This window comes from Heliangelus exortis, chromosome 13 (assembly GCF_036169615.1).
Source record: "Heliangelus exortis chromosome 13, bHelExo1.hap1, whole genome shotgun sequence".
NCBI lineage: Eukaryota > Metazoa > Chordata > Aves > Apodiformes > Trochilidae > Heliangelus > Heliangelus exortis.
The window spans coordinates 18789934-18812646 of record NC_092434.1 but is presented as its reverse complement, the minus strand read 5'-3'; the positions used below and the strand labels follow the sequence as shown (position 1 = coordinate 18812646).

The 22713-nt window shown below is 56.3% G+C and overlaps 1 protein-coding gene across 1 annotated transcript; it reads right to left on the bottom strand.

The window, feature by feature from the left end:
- Window positions 1-1650: 1650 nt before the first annotated feature.
- Window positions 1651-14160, bottom strand: LOC139802283 (adhesion G-protein coupled receptor G1-like). The gene is made up of 14 exons (XM_071757306.1): window positions 14043-14160; window positions 8734-8819; window positions 7843-8268; window positions 7240-7357; window positions 7009-7156; window positions 6796-6924; window positions 5902-6018; window positions 5326-5371; window positions 4897-4997; window positions 4701-4816; window positions 3835-4109; window positions 3344-3455; window positions 2859-3127; window positions 1651-2294 (listed from the first exon to the last, which is right to left on the bottom strand). Exons 2-14 carry the CDS (start codon window positions 8771-8773, stop codon window positions 2173-2175), a joined length of 2019 nt encoding a protein of 672 aa, XP_071613407.1. The 5' UTR covers window positions 8774-8819; window positions 14043-14160; the 3' UTR covers window positions 1651-2172.
- Between the last annotated feature and the right edge of the window lie 8553 nt (window positions 14161-22713).

Sequence of the window (22713 nt, the reverse complement as noted above, 5' to 3'; positions counted from 1 at the left end):
AAGCTGGGGTGCAGGAGCAGTGCAGAGGAGGGTGAGGGGAGGCTGCTGGGCTCAGTGGGATGCAGAGTACAGACTGAGTGCAGACCCCAGCTGAGGGGCTGTACAGAGCAGAGGGGGAAACCAGGGGCTTTGCCAGGGTCTGCCTCACCCTGAGTCAGGTGTTTGGTTTGGGCAGGGCAGGGGATTGAGGCATTTCTGAAAGGATCTCATCCACAGAGAGTGGGTATCCAGAAACCTGGAGTGCAAGAGAAGATTGGGAAGTTCCTTCTTCCTGCTTTGGTCTTCCCCACAGATTCCCCCAGGTGTGTGGGGAGGTGGAAGTACCCACTTGGTACTGTGGGTTCTGTGGGACACACAGTACACAGAGCAAGGGCTGCACAGTGTGTGCACCCATACAGACCCCTCTGTCTGTGTGTGTTTGTGTGTGTGTGATACACCTGCCCATACAGGTATTTTCCTTCATTCATGACAAATGGCCAGCAGGAGTTTTGTCCATCAACACCCTGCTCTAAAGCAAATAACAAGTGATATTGAAAACCAGAGTGCTCAGCCATCTGGCAGAGATGTAAAACCAAGGCAGAGATAAAGAGAGGAGGATTGTTCTCCCTGCAATGGGTCTGGGTGGGGTCACTCAGCTGAAGCTTGGTGTCTTTATTGAATTTGCTGCTGAGGAGTTTGCAGGAGGGATGACCAGCAGATCCCTGCCTGAAGAGCTTGGCCCCAGTCCATTGGGAGAGGACAAACTGCAAATAAGCTCCTGGGATTTCTGGTTTTTGGCTAATTCCCAGTCCTGAGCTTCCCACAGCAGAAAACCCCACCTCCAGCTGGTCCAGCACCTCAGACCAGCTCCAGGGAAGAGGGGGACGGCTCCTTCCTGGCTGAAGGTGAATGGTTTCCTCCTTGATCCTGCAAGAGCCCCCAGGGAAGGAGATCAGGGACACTTTGAGGCTATGGGGAGCTGCAGCCTGAGGGGACTTTGGCAGAAGGAACATCTCCAGAGCTCCTTGCCCAAGGCAGGCCACTGGGGATGAAAGAGTCAAAGCAAAGAGCCCCGCCTAGGTGGATCATTAGCCCCGAGCCAAGCCCTGACAGTTTTTGCCAGTTTGAGCAGGAGGTCTCTTGCCAACCTGCAGGAAGGCACAGGCTGTTTGCAGAAGGGAAAGGAGGACGTGGCTGTTGGATCAAGAGCAGGTCTGAGCCCTGGGGAGGAGCAGAGCCACTGGCAGGAGGGGAGCAGAGACCTCAGAATACAGCATGAACCTCCCTGGGAAGGTGCCCCTGCCCAGCCAGGAGCTTGGAGTGGACAGGGGGGGTGAGGAAGGGGAACTGGTGGGATGGGAGACACGGTGCTGGGATGGGGCTCTGCCTGTCTCTGCAGCCATCCAGGGAAGCATCCTTGTCCTGCCACCTCTCCCTGTTCATATCCCCAGCCTCCCTTCTTGGTGGGCAGTGACAGTTCTTGGAGTCTGCAGCAGGTTCCTGAGCCAGGGCATCTCCCTGACCCCTCTGGCATCAGGATGCTGGGAGCACTGTTTCTGGTCTCAGGATGCTATGGGGTGAAAGAGGGGGTCCTGCCCTGGGTATGGGACAACCCTGGCTGAGGGATGGATCCCATCAGAAAGCCCAGTGAGAGACACCAGTGAGCCATGCTCTGAGAAGGAACAGCTTTAATGGGAGCAAGTCCAGTGCCCTTGTTACACTTCTACACCATCCAAAAATATACATTCAAGAAAGTAACAAAAATAGATTATTTCAGCTGCTGGAGGAGGTTGCAGGGGGAGAACAATTCTACCTTCATGGGGAAGGACCCTCCCAGTGACCACCAGCCAGGGCTGAAGACAGGCCCTTTCCCACCCAACATTCCCTGGCCCCAGGGCATTGGAGGGGACATCCAGAGGCTCTGAGGACCCTGTCCCTGCAGCTCTCCATTGCCTGGGTGAACATCCTGCTCTCCTGCCCCAACGAGGCCAAGGCAAGGGATGTGCTGTTGGTTGCTCAATGGGATGCCGGGGGGCAGAAGGAATTGGGGAAGGGTCCGGCAGAGGTGAGGGGCTTGGGGTGGCCACTGCAAGCCCCTGGGCTCCCAGGAGCCCTGCAAGGTGGGTGCAGTAGCAAAGTGGATGGTGCTGATGCCTCTGCAGGGCCCTCCAGCAGAGCATGGACACCCAGGGCTCAGCTGAGGTGGCTCTGGCTGCTGTTGGGCTGCAGTTTAACACTGTCAGAGTTGCTCTGTGAGTCAGGGGGCTTTCTGGCCTGCAGCACCATGGTCCAGTACCAGAGGAAGATGAGGAAGCCTGGGAGACAAGGGAGAAATCAGAGAAATCATTTAGCTTGGAAGAGAATCATAGAATCACTGAATCATAGAATGGTTTAGTTTGGAAGGGACCTTAAAGACCCTCTAGTTGCACAGCCCCTGTCATGAGCAGGGACATATCCCACTAGACCAGGTTGCTCCAAGCTCCTTATAGCCTGGCCTTGAACACTTTAAAAGACCCTTAAGATGATCACAGCCACCCATTAATCCAGCACTGCCAAGGCCACCACTAAACCATGTCCCTCAGCACATCTCCAGGGCTCTGAAACCCAGAGAGGATGGGGACTCCACCACTGTCCTGGGTAGCCTGTGCCAGGGCCTGACAACCCTCTCACAGAATAAATCCTAATGTCCCATCTAAACATCCCCTGGCACAACTTGAGGACATTTCCTCTCATCCTGTCGGGCAGGGAGGCTGAACACCCTCTAAGCAGCAGAGAGAGTGAGCAGCCTGCCCAGGGACAGCCCCTCTCCCTGCCCATCACCTCCATCACTCCATGGGAGCTGTGGTATCTCTGGGAGGAGCCCAGCACCCCAGGCTCACCTTGGAGGGAGTTGATGATGGTGAAGATGTAGAGGGAGACGATGCGGAAGGCGCCGGAGGTGAAGGAGAAGAAGATCAGTGCCCAGGGAATGCCCAGCAGGATGCTCAGCCCAAGGAGGGCCAGGACATGCTTGAGCTTGTGGCCTTTCTTGCTCTGCCGGAAGAGCTCCCGGACCATGGCCCCCAGCATGACTGAGTTAAAGAGGAACACCAGGCTGAAGAATCCCAGGTTCACGACATTATGGATCAGGGGGCTTGTGATCCAGCATCTGAAGGGAGGAGAAAAGGCAGAGGGTTATGCTGTGTCATCCCATGGGGACAGGAGTTAATGAGTTAGGGGGACTGGAGGAAGCATGGAGGTATCATGCAAACCCAGACCCCCACTTAAGCCCCACCCCAAGGAAAGCCTGTAGGACATGGTGAAGGTTTAGCCACTTGACTTCCTCTAAGAGCAGGGGGCAGGTAACCCACTTCCCGTGACTTACATGGTTGCATTGGTGGATTTGCCACCAATGGATTCATAGACAGGAATGGAGAAGGGGCCATAGTTTGTCCAGCTCACCAGGAAGATCACAGTCACACAGAAGAAAGGGATCCCTGGGTGGCAAAACCAGAGTCAAGTGGCTGTCATGGTCCCTGGCTCTTACCCTCTGGAAGGAGTGGTTGCTCCTTTCCCTCCCACCTGAGGGTGTACAGAACAGGAACACCTTCTGTAAGCCCCAGCCCAAAAGTGAGCTGTGCAAACCCCAGCCAGGCACCTCCCAGGGCTGTGGAATTTTAGGTCACAAAAGATCATGAGACATTCCCACTGTGTCTCCTTCTCCATCGATTTCCTTGGCAGAGAGGTCCTTCTGCTGCCCCACAGTTCTGACTCCATCCCCATCCAGTCACCACAGACAGTGCTAAGGACTTACTTGGGTGCCCCTCCACCTTGCTGTCTGTGTCCTCAGTGCATCTCAGCCTCCCCCAGACTCACCCCAACCCACTAGGCAGAGCTTGAGGAGGAAGTGGTCATGGTAGGTGTTGAAGACTTCGATCACGAGGCGGTAGAGGTTGTAGCCCTCGATTCCCATCCAGGTGAGGCAGCTGAGGAGGGAGAAGTGGAGGAAGAGCCCCCCAGCTCTGCAGAGTGCCTGGCTGCTGCTGGAGGCCAAGTGCTCAGAGACGAGGAAGGTGACATCCAGGAGGAAGATGGCGCCCAGCAGGTTCATGTGGATGTGCATACTTGTGATCTGGTCTCTCTGCTTGCTCCTGGAGAAGCGAGGAGGGGGGAGACCTCACCACCATGCCTGGCCAGAATCCTCAGTGTCCCACAGTACCTCACAACTCCAGCTGGGGCAATCTGCCCCAAAAAGAAGAGCCAGGAAATCCTCTGGTGGTGTCAGGCTGAGACCCTCACCCCAGGGGGATCATCTGCTGGACAGGCAAACTCAGGTCCCTAAAGCTGACCCTGCATTTCAGGACTTGGCCATGGTGGTTGGGGACAAGCATCATTTCAGCTCTGAATCATCCACACGGGATCAGTGACATGACTCAGGAGATGACAGTCATACTTTCCACTGGGCCCTTGCAAAGATCATTGCAGCCTTTTGCTTGCCAGATCCAGCACAACAACCAAGCTGATTTTCCAAAACCATTAGAAGCAGCTCACGTTTTTGACACCTGAACAAGGAGGTGGTTCCTGGAGAGGAGAACATGGCTTTCTTCAAGCATGATTCCTTCACCACACTTCTACCCAAGCTACCAACTGCATTTGGAGAGCTTTGCACCCACCCAGGTGCCACTGCACTGGCAATGGTCAGGATGCAGATGGGGAGCATGGGGTCACCTGTCAGACAGTACCTGAAGTAGAGGAAGAAGATGGTGCAAATGGATGCCAAAGCTGAGATCAGGCAGCCAATGTAGGTTATGATGCTCAGGTAATCCCTGTGTATGTAGGAGATCTCTGGGGAGGACACCTGAGGAGGAGAAGCGAGACATGGTGAGGAAAATCATCCAGTGGGAACACTGTAGAGAGCTGTGGGAGGGCATTACCCACCATCAGCACAGCAAAGTAGGTGAGGTGGTTGCACTTGCAGTCTGTCCAGCTGCTCCCCGGTGCTGTCGTACAACCAGAGCTGTCCCAGTTCCCTGAGCTGCCTGTGCAAGAGGGAGAGAGAATGTCTGGTGGACAGTAGGAACACCTGCTTTGGGTTCATGTATCTTCAGGGCAAGGTGTCAAGGGCAGGGGGAAGGAAAAAGAGTAGGGGTCCCAGTTTGTCTCGTGCCAAAGACACCCACTCAGATAACATCCTCATGCCAGGACCCATCCCTAGAGAGGGAGAAAGCTCCCAGGTTAGTTACGGAGGGCAAACAGGAGCTCAGTCCCATGGGAAAGGTGTGGAGAGCTGGAGTGAGGGAGGGTGGAGCAGAGCAGATTCACCACCAGCAGTGGCTCCGTGGTACCCTGCAAAGCAGCAGCACTCACCAGAGGTGTCCTCCTGCCAGAAGACACAGAGCGGGGTCACATTCCCCTGCAATGACAAAACCACGGGCCCCAGTCAGGATGGAGCTGTGGGTTTGTGACCCAGACAACACAGTTGATGGGGGAGAAGATGGGGTAGGAGGCAAGATGGTCTCAGGAGACAAACCATCCCCCATCATGGGAGCAGGCTGCAGGCAGAGACCATTCCCTTGGCAGCTGATGGAGCAGATGCCTATTCCCAGGTCCCCTTTTTCAAACAAGAGGTTGAGTTTTGATCTGGCACCTGATAAGGCCATGAATGAGCCAATGGACTGTTAACTCAAGGCATTCCCCAGCCCTAGAGACTAGGCTGGAGGAGACTATCTGCAAAGCAGCATCCCCTGGTGCAGGCAGCACCACCAGTGCACACTGCAGCCACAGTGGTGATACAGCCTCAGAAGGCACAGCAGACCTTGGACAGGCAAGCCAAGGGCATGAACCTGCTGGACTGTGACCATTCTCTAAAGTGGCAGGGTCTGTGCACCCCTTTCCCCTCCATCCCTGTGGGACCAGGCTCAGTGAGGCTGATCCTGCACCTACCGGCAACTGCTCATGGAAGAAAGTGAGGACCACTGGATCAGAGAGGTTGGCAACCACCGTGTCCACGAGGGAGACACCAACCACTTTGTCACCCAGGACATGGCTGCTGTTTTCATCCTGTGAGAGAAGAGGCAGCAATGGCAGCACAGGAAGGAAGAGCTGATGGGTGCAATGTGAGTGAGTCCCCAAGGAAGAGGCCCCATGCCTCTTCCCATGTCAAGGTTCTAGCTCATAGAATCCCAGACTGGTTTGGGTTGGAAGGGACCTTAAAGCTCACCCAGTCCCAACCCCCTGCATGGGCAGGGACACCTCCCACCAGCCCAGGTTGCTCCAAGCCCCATCCAGCCTGGACTTGAACACTGCCAGGGACGGGGCAGCCACAGCTTCTCTGGGCAGCCTGGGCCAGGGGCTCAGCACCCTCACAGCAAAGAATTTCTTCCTCAGATCTCATCTCAATCCCCCCACTTTCAGCTTAAAATTCTTCTCCCTTGCCCCGTCACTCAGTGCCCCTGTAAAAAGTCCCTCCCCAGTTTTCCTGAAACCCTTCAGGCACTGGAAGGTGCTCTAAGATCTCCCTGGAGCCTTCTCTTCTCCAGGCTGAACTCTCTCAGACTGTTTCCATAGCAGAGGTGCTCTAGCCCTTGGATTGCCTTCATTTCCTCCTCTGGATTTGCTCCAACAGTTCCATGTCCTTCTTATGTTGGGGACCCCAGAACTGGACCCAGAACTGCAAGGTGAGTCTCAGCAGAGCAGAACAGAGCAGGAGAATCTCCTCCCTTGAGGATCCTTCATCTTTGAAGCATCTCTTCTGACTGAGTACCAGCACCTTGGTCTGGTACCACCAGAGCCCCCAGGACAGTGGAGACCCCACCATGCCAGATGTGTGGGCATTACCTGGAACATGGTCTGCCTGTTGATGTCCATAACGAGCACCCTGTGCTCCACCACCTTCTCCTTCTTCTTTGCCATCACCAACAGGCTGCTCGGCAGGTCCACCACGAACCCATGGACCACTCCACCCTCCTGCAAGAAGAGACTCGTCAGGAGGGAGCTGAGCAGAGGACACTGGTGGGCCAAGCCCTCCCAGACAGGCTGCCCAGGACCCACCTCTCTTTGGGAAGCAAAGGCCAGGTGATGAGGAACCTGAGTGGGCTGGAGCAGGAGGACAGTAGCCTGCACAGTGGCCTTCCCAAAGGTCTGGTTCTGCCCTTCCAGCTCCACCTTGGCCAGCGTCTTCTCCAGCTCTCCAAGTTTGCTGCCAGGGAAGACGTAGGGTGAGCGGGATGCAGTGGGCACTGCTCCAATGGCAATGGGAATGTCAGAAAGCTGGGAACTCACCGGCGAAGTGTCCCCTGGTCTCTGGCTCCTGAGGAGGGGGAGTGTGAGATGAGGCTGTCCAGGGCAGTGAGCTGCTCCTCCACATCTTCCTCCCAGATGGGGAAGCTCTCAGGAGAGGCTGACAGGCACATGAAAGGAAACACTGTGAGAAGCACGAGCAGAGCCAACTCCCCCGTGCACCAAACCAGTCGGGAACAGTCCTAGTGGGAGCAGGAAGCAGAGGGCTTTGAGGGGGCCCCAAGCCCAGGGAGCTGATGGAGATCCCAACCCCAAGGGTTTCTCCTGCTGACCTTCTCACCAAGATCATTAGGACCAGGCTGGCTGACAAAGTGCAGGCAGGACCCTTGGAGATTTCTGCATAGGTTTCCCAGGATTTTAGGGGGGAAAAACACTTTTGAGAAATCTCAATTTTCAAGGGGTATAGGGGGCAGCTTCTGGGCTGCTTCAAGGAAAGCTACATCCCCTTCCATTGCCCTTCAAATGTCCTCACATCCTCACACTATACCATGCACTGAGTCACCACTGATGCTCTGCTGATGGCTAGGATGAAGTGGGGACAAACCAAACTGCTGTTTCATTGAAATAATTTTAAGCTGCCTTTACCAGGGAAGAAGTAATCAGATGCACTGTCGAGGGAGGTGTTCTTCCCATCCTTTGAGATGTAGGAAACATTGAAGATGGAGGTGCTGGTTCGTTCAGTCTCCTGGCTCTCCCTGTCCCGGAGGATGCTGTGGGACAGATCCCCACCCAGGAGGAAGCTCTGCTTCCCATAGGCCAGTCGCAGGGTCCTGTTGGCCTGGAACCAGTAGATACAGAAGCGGTACCGGCCCAAAGCTGGGGGCAAGCTGTACTTGTAGTAAGAGTTTCTCCTCTTTGGCAAAAATGGCCTTTTTATTATCAGTGCCTGGGCTGTGTTCTCGATGGAGATGGTGGCAGGGCCATGCTCGTAGATGACGGAGCTGTTCTGGGTTTGGTTTCGGTCACCACAGAAGCTGAAGTCCTCATCCCAGTGGCTGCTGGCTCCCAGCCCTGCATTGCACATGCACACAGAGAGGTGAGTTCAGCCACAACACCCATGGGAGTCACACATGGCACAGGTGGCTCCCTGCTCTGGACATCCTGACCTGTCCTGGATGAGCTGGGTGGCATGGGAGACCTCCCCTATGTGCTCGTGGCCATGCTGGGAGGGTTTTCCCAGAGAGATGAGGCTCCTGGGGTGGCAGGACTCCCCACCTCTTGCTGCCCTCACCCCACCACCCACACCGGCAGAGACATCCACAGAAGATATGGTTGGAGAGCACCTCCTTTCTCTGGAGAGGACCCATCCTGCTTCAGAGACTCACCAGAGGCACATCAGCCCATGAGACATTTCATCTTTGTGGAAGCCACTTCTGCAAATATCCCTTGGTGCTCCACAGCCAATTTTGCCAGTTACTTCCAGCAGCCCAAACCAGGCCCACTGGCCCATGGCAGGACAGAGTTGGGGCAGCCTACCTTGAAGGGGGGAGAGAAGGAGCAGAAGGAGGACCTTCATCCCGGGCAGCTCAGCTGTGGCTTGGCCTCCACAGGGACAGCAGGGCCTGGAAGGGCACAAAGGCCAAGGGAACGTTTGGGTCTCACCATCCGTGGAGATGGAGAGCAAAGGCTGTGCCAGTGGGACACCAGTGGTGTCACCACCAGCTTTGTGGTGCCTCTGCCAACAGGAGGAGCCAGGAGCAGCTGTGGGGCTGGAAGGATGGGGAGGACAGTGGATGATGGTCCCCAGCTCCTGGTACCACTCAGCGCAGGCACCACTTGCCTGCGAGTCCACACCAGAGGGGTCCCCACTTACACTCCCGACTTCACACAGCACTTTGGGCCTTGGCTGCTCATCACAAACAGAACAGGACACAGAACAGTAGAAACAGAAGGACAGGAACGGAAGGAAATGGCAGTTTCCTAATTCATCTGCCCTATAATTATTTTCCTAGGTGCTTTCAGCTCCCAGGAGCTGAGCGTGTTGCAAACTGCTCAGGTGTTTCAGCCTGGCAGAAATGGACCACCCTTTTCTTTGTCTTTATATGAAGCCAGGGCTCCTGTGACCTCCCCCCAGGCCAGCACCCACCATACCTGGGTGCTGCTTCACCCACCTGCAGCCTTCACACCCACACCCCTTCCCATCCCTCCCCACCACCACAGCCCCATCACCAGCACTGCTGGGACACATCTGGGTCCCCCTCACCCTACTGCCACCCCAGGGATGGGACCCATCCTCTCAGGGTCTGGAAACCCCCCCAGGGCAGGACAGCATTGGTGAGTGCTGCTGGACCAGCCCAAAGCCAAGCTGGCACCCAGTTTGCCATGCCACATCCCACAGGCATCCCACTCTCAAAGCATCATTCCCAAAAGACACTGTGTGCCAGTGGGCACTCAGGCACCCACCAGCATCACCTGCAAAGGCTCACAGTGCTCTCCCAGCCCTTCCATCTTCCTAGATGGGAAAAAACTGCCTCCTGGAAAACTCAGCATCCTTATTTCTCCCACCAGCACATGTTTCTCCCAGAGCTTGGATCTTGGGCACACCCTGTGCCAGCACATGGCTCACTCGCTGGCCCTCCCTGCCTGCTCCTTCCAGCAGTCTATGACCAGAAGATAGAGGCTTCAGGTTATTAATTAACCTGCTGCCATACCTCTAATTGAGTGTAGTGCTAAAGAGGTTTCCTGGTGCAGGCTGGTAGGGTATGGCACAGGTATCATTTGGCAGCAGTAGATGGATGTGGATGAGGCTGGCATTCTGGTGCCTTGCCACATGCTTGGTAGTCCCACACATGTATCTGAAAGGCACCGATCTGGGGTGGCAAAACACTGGTGGCAGTGGGGAAACACCTGGATCATTTAAAAGCAGTGGAGCCAGTGTGTGTGGAGAGCATTGCCTCCGGATGAGGAACACTGAATCCCAGTGAGGCTTCAGCCCCAACCACTCTGCTGGCTCCACTAGAATTTTACCAGGGTGGTCAGATGACAGGATCAGCCCCTTTCAGCTGTTACTCAACTGGGACCAGAAATCCCTGTGGGGATGTGGGTGGGGGAGATGGTATTTCCCCTCCAAGCCCTATTTGGTCCCACTCGCTGCAGTGCTGCTTGACGTTTCCTGAGCCAAACAATAGCAAGAGAGAAAATCCCCCGAAAATGGTTTCACGGCGGGAAAATGTGGTTCCCATCTGTGCCAGTGATAAGCAGCACTGGAGGCAGATGGATCCTGCCCTGTTATCTTCCCAAAGCTGGGTGGCAGCAGGGACCCTCACTGCCACCAAGGCACCTCCCCAGTAATATAGTGACCAAGCAGAGACCCCCTTTGACATCAACGCACCCCCTCGCCATCATCCCTGAGGCAGGATGGCTTCACTAGAGAACAGTAAAACAGAAAAACTCCTGGTTTGGCCCTAAAATCAGCCAGATCATGTAATAAGAGGAGGAGAACACGCTGGGGCCCCACATTCTGGATGAGGCTCTCTCACTGCCAGCATGGAGGGAGGCTCAGCCCCTGGCATCATCATATCACATCACATCACATCATCACATCTCATCATATCCTCCCTTCACCATTAGACAAACACACCGGGCCTGGAAAGCCAAGGGACAATACTGTAGCTTCAAAACCTGGAGGCAGATTGGAAAAAAAAATAAGATATAAAACACACACACAAAAAAAGCCTGGTGTTTACTGCTCTCCGGGTGAATTGGCAGCAGGTATTCCAGCTTCTGGAGGTGGCACGTGGCTTTTGGACGTGACCTTTTTCCCAAGGAGAAGGGAAGACGCTCTGACGCCTCAAACACTGGAAAAGCAGAGATCCAGGGGCTTTTATCTGTATTTTCCTGCCAGGTTTGTTTGGAAAACACACCAATGCACTGTTCCTCAAGATACTAAGGAGCCCGCAGCTCATCAGCCACAGCCTGATATCCAGGTGAGGTCTCAGGAATCACAGAACTGAATGTCACAGAATGTCAGGGGAAGAAAGGGACCTCTGAAGATCAAGTCCAATCCAATAGAGTTGTGGGTGGGGAAACTGAGGCACAGAGCGGACAGACTTCCTGAGATGCAGAACAGCTTTGCATGACTGACTCCCATTGCAGAGAGCACAGATGGTGTGTGCCCCTGGGGCTGGAGCTGCCTGAGCAGGCAGATACCCCGATGGGGACCCTACACACACAAAGGGGATGCCCCAGCACAAAGTGCCAGTGCCCTGTGCCCGTGTTATTCACTACATTGGCATGAGAGGAGCCTTCCCAGGTCTGCCCCAGCGTGCGTGGTGATGCCTGAGGAGCTGAGTAGCAGCTGCACTGTGCTGGGGACCTGGCTGTGCCAAGCCTGGGCTGTGGGATGCAGCACAGCACTTCAGCTTTTCCCAGGCCATTGCACACAACACCCAGGACCCACAAGATTGAGTTTTGCGGACATGACAAAACCAAACCTCCCATGGGAGCAGCACAGATCCCTGCCAGATCCCTCCATTGCCAGTTTCTGGCAACCATCCCTCCCTGAGCCAGCACGGAGAGAGACAAGGAGAGGATGGAATAGGCAGACCACCAGTGGCTGAGGCTTCAGAGATACAGCATTTGCTTCAGGTTGGGTATTAACATTTAAAATTGTAAAAAAAAACTCAGTTTCTTAAGAAACACCACAGACTGAAATACTGCAGCAAACTAAACCAGCACTTCCTCCAGCACCTGGGCAACACGGCTCTCAGCATGGTGTCACACCAAGCCTGTGGCTTTGGCCCTGCTGAGAAGGACCAGATATGGCTGTGGTGACCTGAGTGCTGACATGAAACAGAAATTAGGTGATCCAGGCTGTTCTCCCCACATCACCATTCCACGGATGTGGAGACAGCCATCCTCACAGTCTGCTCCCAACACTCAGCCTTCTGCTTCAGCAACCCCTCAGCCTCCTCCTGAGGGCCAGTTTGTACCTTCCTGCCACCCAAACCACCCTGATGGGTTTTAACAGCTTAGAAAACACCTGGTCCCCTCCCAGGTCTTGTCCCCCTCCCACCAGCAAGGTCTCCACCGCCTGCCCATGCCATGGGTGCTGGGGAAAGAAGGTTTGGAGCAGCCCAGGACCACCCCAGATCCACCTCCAGGCTTTTGGCATTTCACATAGGGAGCAGCCAACCAAGAGCCTAGTGAGGGTGAGCCTGGTCCAGGTGGCTTTTCCAGCTGCAGAAAAGCCACGTGATGCTGCAGCACCTGAGGAGCCAGGTAAGAGGCCACAGCCCCCTGCCCCATATCCCTGCCAAACACCAGCTGTTGGTAAACTGGTGGGAATGGAGTTGGTGGGTCAAAATCCACCTCTTGAAATCCAGACACCAGCAAGCTATTGCCCAGCTGATACTGCAGGGAGCCACCTGGCCCGAGCCTGCAAACCCCACAGCACCACATCCCTCCAACACCCACAGGTGCCACTACATGGTGTGGGGACAGCCAGCCCCAGGGTGCCCATCGCAGCAGCATGCAACTGCTTGCAAACCTGTTGCTCTGGGAATAGCAGCCCCTGGGGCTGTGGGATTAAGAGCTGGACTGCAACCAAGTATGCAGCATTTTTAGGCCTTGGCTTAATTCACGTGGGGGCTGCAAACCCAGCAAGGGCACAACAAACCCGCAATGGCTGGAATCCCAGGACGAAAGTATTTGCCCCCACACACATATCTCTGAACTGCTCCAGGCTCTCAGCTGGCAGGGGGAGCTTGCAGGGGGGTCACGCAGCCCTCAGACTGTGAAACGAGCTTTGGCTGGCTTCCCTCCCCAACACCCATCGGGAGGTGCTGCCAGGAGGTTATTCCAGGAGACTGTTTCGGTTCTCTAGCTGATTTGTGCCAGTCCCTCTGGAGGGGAGGATCAGGCTACCTACGGGTAGGGAGCACCCGGAGCACCTCGCATCCAGCAGCGGCATGCTGGGACTGGAAGCGGCAAGCTGGGATGTGGCTGGAGCCATCCCCCCGACAGGGATTTGAGAGGAGGGAGATCACAAGATCACCCTGTCGAGACACGCCGGCGGTCCCACGGGATGCTGCACCCTATGCCGGGAGGAAGGAGAAGGAGCGGGCGTGCCGGTGGCTGTCCCGGGGTGGGAAGCGGTGGCCACACGCAGGAGCCGGGCGGGCAGAGGGGTCTTCAAGGGGCTCAGCTGTGTCATAGGCAGCAGCCGGGAGCAGCTGCCCCGGGCGGCTCAGGGGGCTTCGTGGCTGCACAGCCCGGGAACTCGGCCTGGCGCCGGGGCAGGAGAGGAGGGGACGAGTCCCATGAGCAGCGATGGAGACTTTACCAGACAACTCCCACCTTGGCCCATGAGCAGAGACCTCCCGGTTCCTTGCCTGAACCCACCACTCCGGCTTGGAGAAGCAAATTTTCCCTGTGCCCACTGGAGCAGGGCACAGACCCCCACGGAGCAGCCCGTAGCTCCGTCCAGGCTAGCTGCACCCTGGGGTGCTGCCCACTGGCACCAGCCCCGCAGAGCTCCCCTGCCCTCCCAGCCCTGCTGGGCTGGCCGAGGGGGTGACGTGCCCAGAGGGTAACACGTCCATGGGGTGACATGCCAGGGCCGGGACAGCCTCCGGGCCGGGGGCACCGCTCGCCCCTGCCCCCGCCTCCCCGCCCGCACCGGGGACTCCGCCGCATCCCCGCCCAGCACCCTCAGCCAGAGAGCGCCAGGCAGCGCCCCTCACCGTGGCCTTTAGGACCCCGAAAGCAAACTGCGGACTCCATCGATCCTCCTCCATCCTTCCTTCCCCCCCGCCCGGCACAACCGCTCCCCGCTGCCCCGATACCTGTGCCCGGGTTAGGCTCGGTGCTGCCCCGACTCAGCACCCCTCGGCTCTGCACCTTGCATCTCGCCCCGGCGGGGCTCAGCGCGGTGCGGCGGCAGCACCCGTCCCGTCCCGCCCCCCGCCCCGCCTCGTCCCCCTGGGCTGGCAGTGACTCAGCGGGGCGGGACCGAGACGGGTCGCGCCGCACCGACCCTTCCGAGACCCCCTGTGATTGCTGCGGGGGCCGCGGCGCCGCCAGCCTCAGTCACGGCACCTGCCCGGCGCTGCCCAGCCCGGCCCGGCCCGGCCCGGCTCAGCCCGGCTCGGCGTGGGACCGCAGGGTGGGAGCGCTGGGACTGGGCTGGCTGGCGAAGCGCCGCTGGGGGGAAGCCGGGTTGCGCCGTCCCACTGCCTCCGATGTCCCCATTCCTCTGCCCCCATCCCACTGCTGCCCCCATCCCACCGCTGCCCCCATCCCACCGATGTCCCCATCCCACCGATGTCCCCATCCCACCGATGCCCCATTCCACCGCCCTGCAGCTCGGGGCTGGCAGGCAGCCAGCAGAGGGAAGGAGCTGGGCGCGGGCAGGCTATACGCCTGGCTGCCAACAGGATTAAAAAATAACAATTAATAGGAAAACAGCCGGGACGGAGAGTCCTTGTGAACTCGTTTCTACTCCCCGCAGGAAACGCGGGAGGCGAGAAGCAGGGCAAGGAGCCCAGGCCTGAAGCAGAGGGAGCAGGGATGGGGCCCCCGGGGCTTCCCATTCCTCTAGGAGATGGAGTGGGCTGTGGGGTGCAGGGCCTGGATGTGACCAGATCCTGCCCCTCGGAACCCCACGGCAGTAGTGGGGTTTAAGGTTGGAGGCTACCGGGGATGGGCTCTGCAGGAGCAGACAAAGCTGCTGCCAAGTCAGTGCCAAAGCTGCGTCCAGCCATGCCAGAGCTTTGTGTGCCATGAAAGCCCGGGCTGCTGGGAACCAGGGGGAGGAGGGCGGGCAGCGAGGGCTCCGGGAAAGGCCCTGAGTAAATAGTTGATCTTGCAGATACTTTGAATGGCTTGAATGAGGCTTTTCTTTCTGCTGGGGGAAGGGTGTAAATAACCTCCTGCTCGGGCATAGAAGGAGATGGAGACAAAAGGCGGCTGTGGGGAGGCACATGCTGCATGATGGCATCACTCCACAGCCTCCTTTGATTCCCAGCTCCAAGCCCAGAATTTCCCTGGCTCTCACGGGAAGCAGCTCACGCTGCCAGACCGTGGCTAACATGGCCACCTTTGAAGCTCAACCATCCCCACACTGCAGGGAGTGGACATGACTCCAAAAGACATCCTCATGGCAGCCAGAGCCACGGGGGCACGGCAACAAACCTCCTGCTTCGGGTCATCCCGACCAGCTCTGTCAGGCAGTGCTGTAAATCCACCCCTTGGGAATAATGCTGCTCAAACCAGCAGCAGCTCCCACAGGATCAGGTGCAGACCCTTTGTGCCTCTCTGGAAAGGACATCTTAGGCCATCTTTTTGCTGCTGTTTGTAGGACAAAGAGCCTTTTCACCGAATCACATTTGACATTATCAGAAGTTATTTTTAGGTTGACGGCTGCAGTTGTTGATGTTATTGTGATTATCTGTAAATCTGCAGCCATGCTGCTGTCTGAATCAGAGATGCAGATGGAGCATCCTTGTGCTGTCCCTTGCAAGAGACATTTGCCCTTGGGCTCGGCCAGTGGCACTCACTCAGCCTGGAAAGGGCTTATTGCTCAACCAGGGGAGTTCTTCAAAGCCCTAAAATTTCCTGAAACCCCTAAAAGTTCCTCAGAGCTTTAAGAGTTCCACAAAACCCTCAAAGCTCTTCAAAGCCCTAAAGGTTCCTCAAAACCCTAAAAACCCCTAGAAGTTCCTCAAAGCTCTAAAAGCTCATAAAACCCCTATAATGTTCTCCAGCTTGAAAAGTTCCTAAAGCCCTTGAACACTCCTAAAAGCCATAAAAGCTCCAAAAGCCCTAAAAAATGCTAAAAGCCCTTAATGTTCCAGAAACCCTAAAAGCTCTAAAAGTTCTCAAAAGGTCTAAAAGATCTTTAAGCCTCCTAAGTATCCTTAAAATTCCTAAAAGATCCTGAAAGGCCTTAAGTTTTCTAAAGCCCTAGAACTTCCTGAAACCCCTAGAAGTTCCTAAAAGCCTACAAAACTTCCTAAGTGCTACCCAAGGCCATATTGCTGGCAGCACAGCCACAGGACAGGAAGGCTCCAGCAGGTCCCACCAAGCTCCCTCCCAGTATGCTGCCAGGCCAGGCTGGGCAGAGGTCCTCTGGGGCCACCCAAAGCTGAGTCACTGAGTGCCAAGACCCCCCCTAAAAGCCTCTTGGTAGCCCATAGAATCATCAAATTGTTTGGGTTGAGAAAGACCTTTAAGGTCATCCAGTCCAATCATTAACCCAGCACTGCCAAGGCCACCACTGGGCCAAGAACCACATCTCCAGGGTATTGAAGTCCTCCAGGGATGGAGACTCCACCACTGCTCTGGGCAGCCCGTGCCAAGGTCTGACAATTCTTTTGGGGAAGAAATTGTTCCCAATACCCCATCTAAGCCTCCCCTGGGCAACCTGAGGCCATTTCATCTTGACCTCTTGCTTGTTCCTTGAGAGCAGAGACCAACCCCTGCTTTGCTCCAACCTCCTTTTCAGGAAAATGAGAGGGTTTTCTCTCAGCCTCCTTTGCTCCAGGCTGAACACCCCAAGTTCCCTCAGCTGCTCCTGGGCAGGCTTGTGCTCCAGACCCTTCCCCAGCTCCTTTGCCCTTCTCTGTACACATTCCAGCCCCTCAATGTCTTTGTGAGGAGGATCCCAGAGCTGAGCCCAGGATTCAAGGTGCAGCCTCAGCAGTGCCCAGCACAGGGGGATGATCCCTGCCCTGCTCCTGCTGCCCACGCTATTGTTGTTAAAAGCCAGGATGCTGTTGGGCTTCTTGGCCACCTGGGAGCACTCTGGCTTAGACTCAGCCACTGTCGGCCAACACCCTCAGCTCATTTTCATCTGGGCACTTTCCAACCACTCTTCCCCACGCCTGGAGCTGTTGTCAGCCAAGTGCAGGGCCTGCCACTTGGCCTCCTTGAACCTCATACCACTGGCTTTGGAGCATCAATCCAGCCTGTCCCGAGGACTCTGCAGAGCCTCCACTCATGGATCCAGTCTATCCAACCACCCTCTGCAGTCCCTTCCTATCCTCAGGAAGATCAACACTCCCATCCAACTTGATGACATCTGCAAACTGACTGAGGGTGCACTCAGTCCCCTCATCCAGGTCATTGATGAAGATGCTGAGCAGGTGCATGGGTGGAGAATGAGGATGATGAAGCAGACAGGTGCTGGTGGAAAGGGGTGACCCGAGTTCCCCCCACCCAAAGCCAGTGAGCCAGTTCCCAAGTTTGGGAACCTCAGAGGTCTGTGATGCCAGGGGAGCCCAAGGAATCCCTGCAGCTGCCTTGATCAGCTGTGGGTGCTCCCACTTCCCCACTGCTCCCTCTCCCTCAGCCAAAAATACATCAAAAGGGGAGGAGGGTCCCCCCCTGCCTCATGTCTGGGTGTCTCTGTGGGGCAGCAGCAATAACAGCTTGCCAGATGCCAGGGCTATAAATTTCAACTGTAGAGAGAGCAATAAACCCAACTTGTTTGTTTAGGCTTGGCTTTGGAAATTGACCTGCCGTAAGGTGAGGGAAGTCCAGGGGGCAAAACTGGTCCAAGGGGTATTTGCACAAGCATTGGGTGAGGATGATCCCATGGGATGCAGGAGCTACGCTTGTCTGTTCCCTAGAACCCAAGTTCCAGAGTTGGATCCCAAAATGGATCCAAGGTCTGCTCTCCTCCATCTCCTATCTCATTGTCATGTGGCTTTAGTCTTTTCCCTGCTTGTTTCATCAAAATTTGGCGGATTCGCAAGATTTCCAGAGCTTTGGCACTCTGGCTGGGGCTGGCACTGGGGTGAGAAGGCCCAGCCTTTCCCTGGGGAAAAAAAAAGGGTGGCACAACCCCCTTGGCAGCCTTTCACTGGCCTCCTGCCTGATAAGATGCAAAGAAAGGTAAACTGGATTTTTTTCTCCTTGGGGAGGTCAGATGGGCTGGCACTCACTTCTCCTGCCCTCAGCACGAGGGGCTGGGGGCACTAAAAGTGATGGGAGCCCACCTGCACTCCCTGGGGACCTCAGGGGGTGTTTTGATCCCACTCCTGGCATGGCAGAGTAGGAAAAGTGCCTTTGCTGCCCCTGGTCCCCAGCAACAGGACAACAGGCTCAGCACCCCAGGGACCACCATGTCCCATGGCTGCCATGTTCCTGGTGCTGTGTTCCCACTGTCGGGAAGCAATCAACACAGCAATTGTTTTCCAGACACCACCAGGTACCGGAACAAGATGTATTCATGCACCAGCACTGGTGTGTTCACAGGCACCAGTGTGATTCACACCGTGAGTTCTGACATCTTGAGGAGGAAGGGGCATGGAAAGCACATCCTGAGCGCAACTGGGGGATGGAGCTGCCTCCAGCAGGATGTGACTGTCCCGTGGTGGGGCTCATGAGGGACAAGACGGGCCCCTGGCAACTCGCCAGCCCCCCAGGCTTCCCAGTGAATAGCTGAAATCATTCACTGGAGCGGTGAGACATGCATGGCTCATGGCCACGCAGCAGGACCAGCTTTTGTCCTGGCCACTGGCAGGAGGGATTGGAACTTGGTGGCACTGGCTGCCCTTTGTGCATGGAACAAAGAACAAGAGCCAGCAGCTTTCTCTGCTGTCCAGAACCAGGCCCAGAGAAGCAGCTGGAAAGGGAAACACCAGGCAGAGTGGCATGGGAAGGTGGTGACAGGCAGTGTGTCACCCTGTGGAGCCCAGTCCCCTGCCTCCAGACCAGAACGAGGCAGCACCAGTGAGCTACCAGCATGGAGCTGCCCTGCTGCCACCACAGGCAGACTCCCAGCCATGCCAGCATCTCCATGGTGCAGTGCTGCTCAGTATCCCAGTAGGAAGAGCAGAATGCCCAGCTCCAAAATCCCAGGCACCAGGAAAGGCAAAACCACGGGTGCATCTCCGGGTTAATCTTGGTGCATGGGGATGCACTGGGGGCTCAGAACTGACTCATCACCTCCAACCAGTGCTTTGAATTCCCTCTATCTGTCCTTGCTATTTATTTCCCATAGGCTGCACTGCTTAAACCCCAATAAAACATTTGGTCATGTTGAGGAGCTCAGGATTTGCCTTCCCAGGTGAGAGTGGGAGGAAATCTGCTTTAACAGTTCATTTACTCACTTCCCACCCTCTGCTCCACTCCAGCATGGCCACCCAATGCCAAGCCAAAGTCCTGATCAACCCTTTGTCAGTAACCAGGGCTTTGGTGGCCTCCATTCCCCTTCAGGGCAAGCAGGAGGGATTCTGGTGGGGTGCTTGTGATGGTTGAAAACCTGGGGTTGGGAGGGGTTGGGGGTGCCAGGGCCACAGTCTCCAGCCTGCAGCTGGCACCAAACAGGCTGGGGGGACTGTCCTGGTTTGGGCCAGGATAAAGGTGATTTTCTGTCTTGTACTTTTGCTTTTAGCTAAGTCTCTTATAAGTAGTTGCACTTGCTGAAATTAACAGCAAGTTTCTCAGACAGTGTCTGCTTCTAGGACTGATAACACTTGATGTTTATAGTTACTGCTAGAGACTGGTATGCAGAGCCAAGGACACTGCTCAGCTCTGAGGAAAACATAAAGAGGTCCCACCTGCATCCCTCCTTTGGGGAGGAACAGACAAGATAGATGCCAGAATTGACCAAACAGAGTATTGGTCATCCATATACGTCATATATGGATACGTCATCCATATACGTCATCCTCAGTATAAATTTGAGGCATCACGAAGGCCAAGCCAGATTTCCTGATTTCCAGCTTCCGGCTGCCTGTCCTTCCTGCCTCTCCTGCTTCCCTTCCTTCACCCCGGCACCCTGGAAGGATCCCGTCCGTTTGCCTGCCTGTGGTCCTGATCCGTGCCAGCCCATATCTGTGTGTTCCTGCCTCCAGTTCCCAACTGCTGCCGACTCCAGGAGTCCAGCCTGGACTTTCCCAGGGCTGCCCTGCAGACTCGGTGGTGACGTGAGAGCTATTGGGGGAAAGGGGGGAGGAATGTGGTATCCATTTTCTTGTATATTTGTATATATTTAGTAATTTTTTCCTATTTATCATTACTGTTTCATTAAAGTTGTGTAGTTTAGTTTCCAACCCATAAGTCTCTCTCCCTTATTCTCTCTCCTTTCTTATAAGGGAGGAGAGAGAGATTAATAGAGAGCGTCTGTTACTCGGTTTAATTGCCGGGCCAGTGTTAAACCGTGACAGGGGACGTAGCCAGAGAGCCCCCATTTCTACCTGTCCTGCATGGGATGATCCAGTGACAGGTCCCCAAGACGGGTCAGATGTCCCTTCATGGCTATTAGGGGCTCCTCTACACTGTAACCAACATCACCAACTGGCACTGCGAACCAGCAAGGCTAACCAGAAGCACTAATTGGTGCCACTGACCAGCAGCCCTACACTACCAGCACTAACCAGCAGCACTAACCAGCAGCCCTACACTACCAGCACTAACCAGCAGCACTAACCAGCAGCCCTACACTACCAGCACTAATCAGCAGCACTGACCAGCAGCCCGAACCCTCCCGTCGGGGCTCCTCCCGCCATCTGCCGGCAGCGCTCGGCCACGCCGTGGCCGCGCCTCGGGGAGCGGAGTGCCCGCGGGTGGGGCCCCGGCCCGTGACACCCTGACCCGAGACAGTCCGACCCGCGACACCCTGGCCCCAGACACCCCGACCTGTGACACCCCGACCCGTGACACCCCAACCCATGACACCCCAACCCGAGACACCCTAACCAGAGACACCCCGACCTGAGACACCCCTGCCCAAGACGCCCGACCCGTGACACCCCATCCCTCCAGCACAGCCACAACGAGCTGGGGCCCTAAGGAGATTTTGTGTCAGCTCAGCAGCAAAGTCGGTGCTGACGGCCCGTGGTGGGGTACCTGGGGCTGGCAAAGGGACAATGTGATCCCCAGGGAAGGGTGGGGCTCTGGGTCCTGGCTGCACCCCCCCAGCAGTGGGAAGCCCCCACTGCCCAGAAACCACCTTTGCAGTCCAAATCCTTACCTGGGAGTCACCCACAGGGTCGGCAGCATCAGGTGCCCATAACAAGGAACAGGATGAAGCCCGTGCAGCCCTGGGTGTTGTAATGGGCCAGTGGTCTGGTAAACCAGCACCTGAAGAAGGGGATTCTTCTGGGAACAAGGGCCAGCACCCCTGGGCACAGGAGGGGCCCAGTGGCGGGTGCCCCCATGCACAGCCAGACGGAGATGGGAAGCTGGCAGACCTCGGATCACCCTAATGTGGCCCCTGGCAGTGCAGTAGCTGAGTCCTGCTGGCCCCTGGGTCAGCCCTGTGTGCCCAGGGTACATGAGGTGCTGGGAGGGAGCAGGGTGTACGGCATGCCCAGGATGCACCGTGTGTAGGAGCTGTCAGTCTCATAGGGACACATCCCTGCAGCCTCCAGAGGTGCTGATGCTGTGGTATTTCACTGGCAGACAAAAAGAGCCACCATAGCCAGCACAGGTAGAACAGGGGACAGGCTGTGTGGGACTGTGCTGGGACAGCTGTGCAGGTGAACACTCACCAGGTGAAGGAAGAGCTTGAGGAGGATGGGGACACCATAGACCTTGATGAGGAGGAGGAGGAGGAAGGCTTCTGTGACCATCCAGGCCAGGGCAAGGAGAAGGCCAGTGTGCAGCTGGGTGGTGGTGACCAGAAAGGTGCTGGGCAGGAGCAGCACAGCCAGGAGGTACATCTGGGTCCTTGTCAGATTTTACCTCAGACACTGCCTATGAGAAGGGGAGAGCAAAGAATGCCGGATGGCACAGCACCGAGTGGCATGGCACAGCCCAGCATGGCACAGCATGGCATGGCATGGCATGGCATGGCATGGCATGGCATGGCATGGCATGGCATGGCATGGCATGGCTCTGCCTGGGAAGCAGCAGAGCAGCAGGGTGCAGAGGGATCAGCTGGTGGTGCTGGTGTATGTCAGCAATGCCACCAGGCTCTGCTCAGGGTGCCTGCCAGAACCTGCCAAGAGGGTGTCAGAAATGGGACGGAGGGGAGAGCTGGGGTCCCTCTCTGCTCTTCGGGGACCCCAGAAACTTCTGGTCCCAATGCAAAGAGGTGACACTTTATTTTTCCCCAGGTCCAGGGGAAATACTGGTGCTGGGACCCTACTGGGTCATGCCCACAGCAGAGCCAGGTCTCAGGAAGCTTTGATGGCATAAAGCACCCTTGGAGAATTATGGAAAGGATGAAGGACATTGTGAACAAGCTTCAGCCACCCCCACAGTCCCCAGCACCTCCCACTGGGGTGGAGGGACAGAGGAGGAAAGGGGGTACCAACATACCCTGGAACAGCCCCAGCAGTGTGGGGGTCCCAACCATCCTGCTGCTGAGGTTTAACCCCTTGAAGGGCTTGGTCATGAACTTGAACACGTAGCTCTCGATCACACCACCTGTGGTCCAGCTTCTCTTCCATGGGAAGGGTGTTTAGGGCAGGGTGCTGCAGGATTTGGCCCCTGTGGGTCTATGAGAGCACAGAAAATGCTGGGAGATGTGTGGGCCTGGGGTCCAGCAGGGCAGGAGCCAGT

Excerpts from the sequence above, each read along its gene's own strand:
- LOC139802283 (XM_071757306.1), bottom strand. The coding sequence starts at position 8,773 with ATGAAGGTCCTCCTTCTGCTCCTTCTCTCCCCCCTTCAAG. Across the intron at positions 4,998-5,325 it reads CTGGCAGGAGGACACCTCTG|GCAGCTCAGGGAACTGGGAC; the intron begins GTGAGTGCTGCT and ends CCTCTTGCACAG. Across the intron at positions 3,128-3,343 it reads AAATCCACCAATGCAACCAT|ATGCTGGATCACAAGCCCCC; the intron begins GTAAGTCACGGG and ends TCCTCCCTTCAG.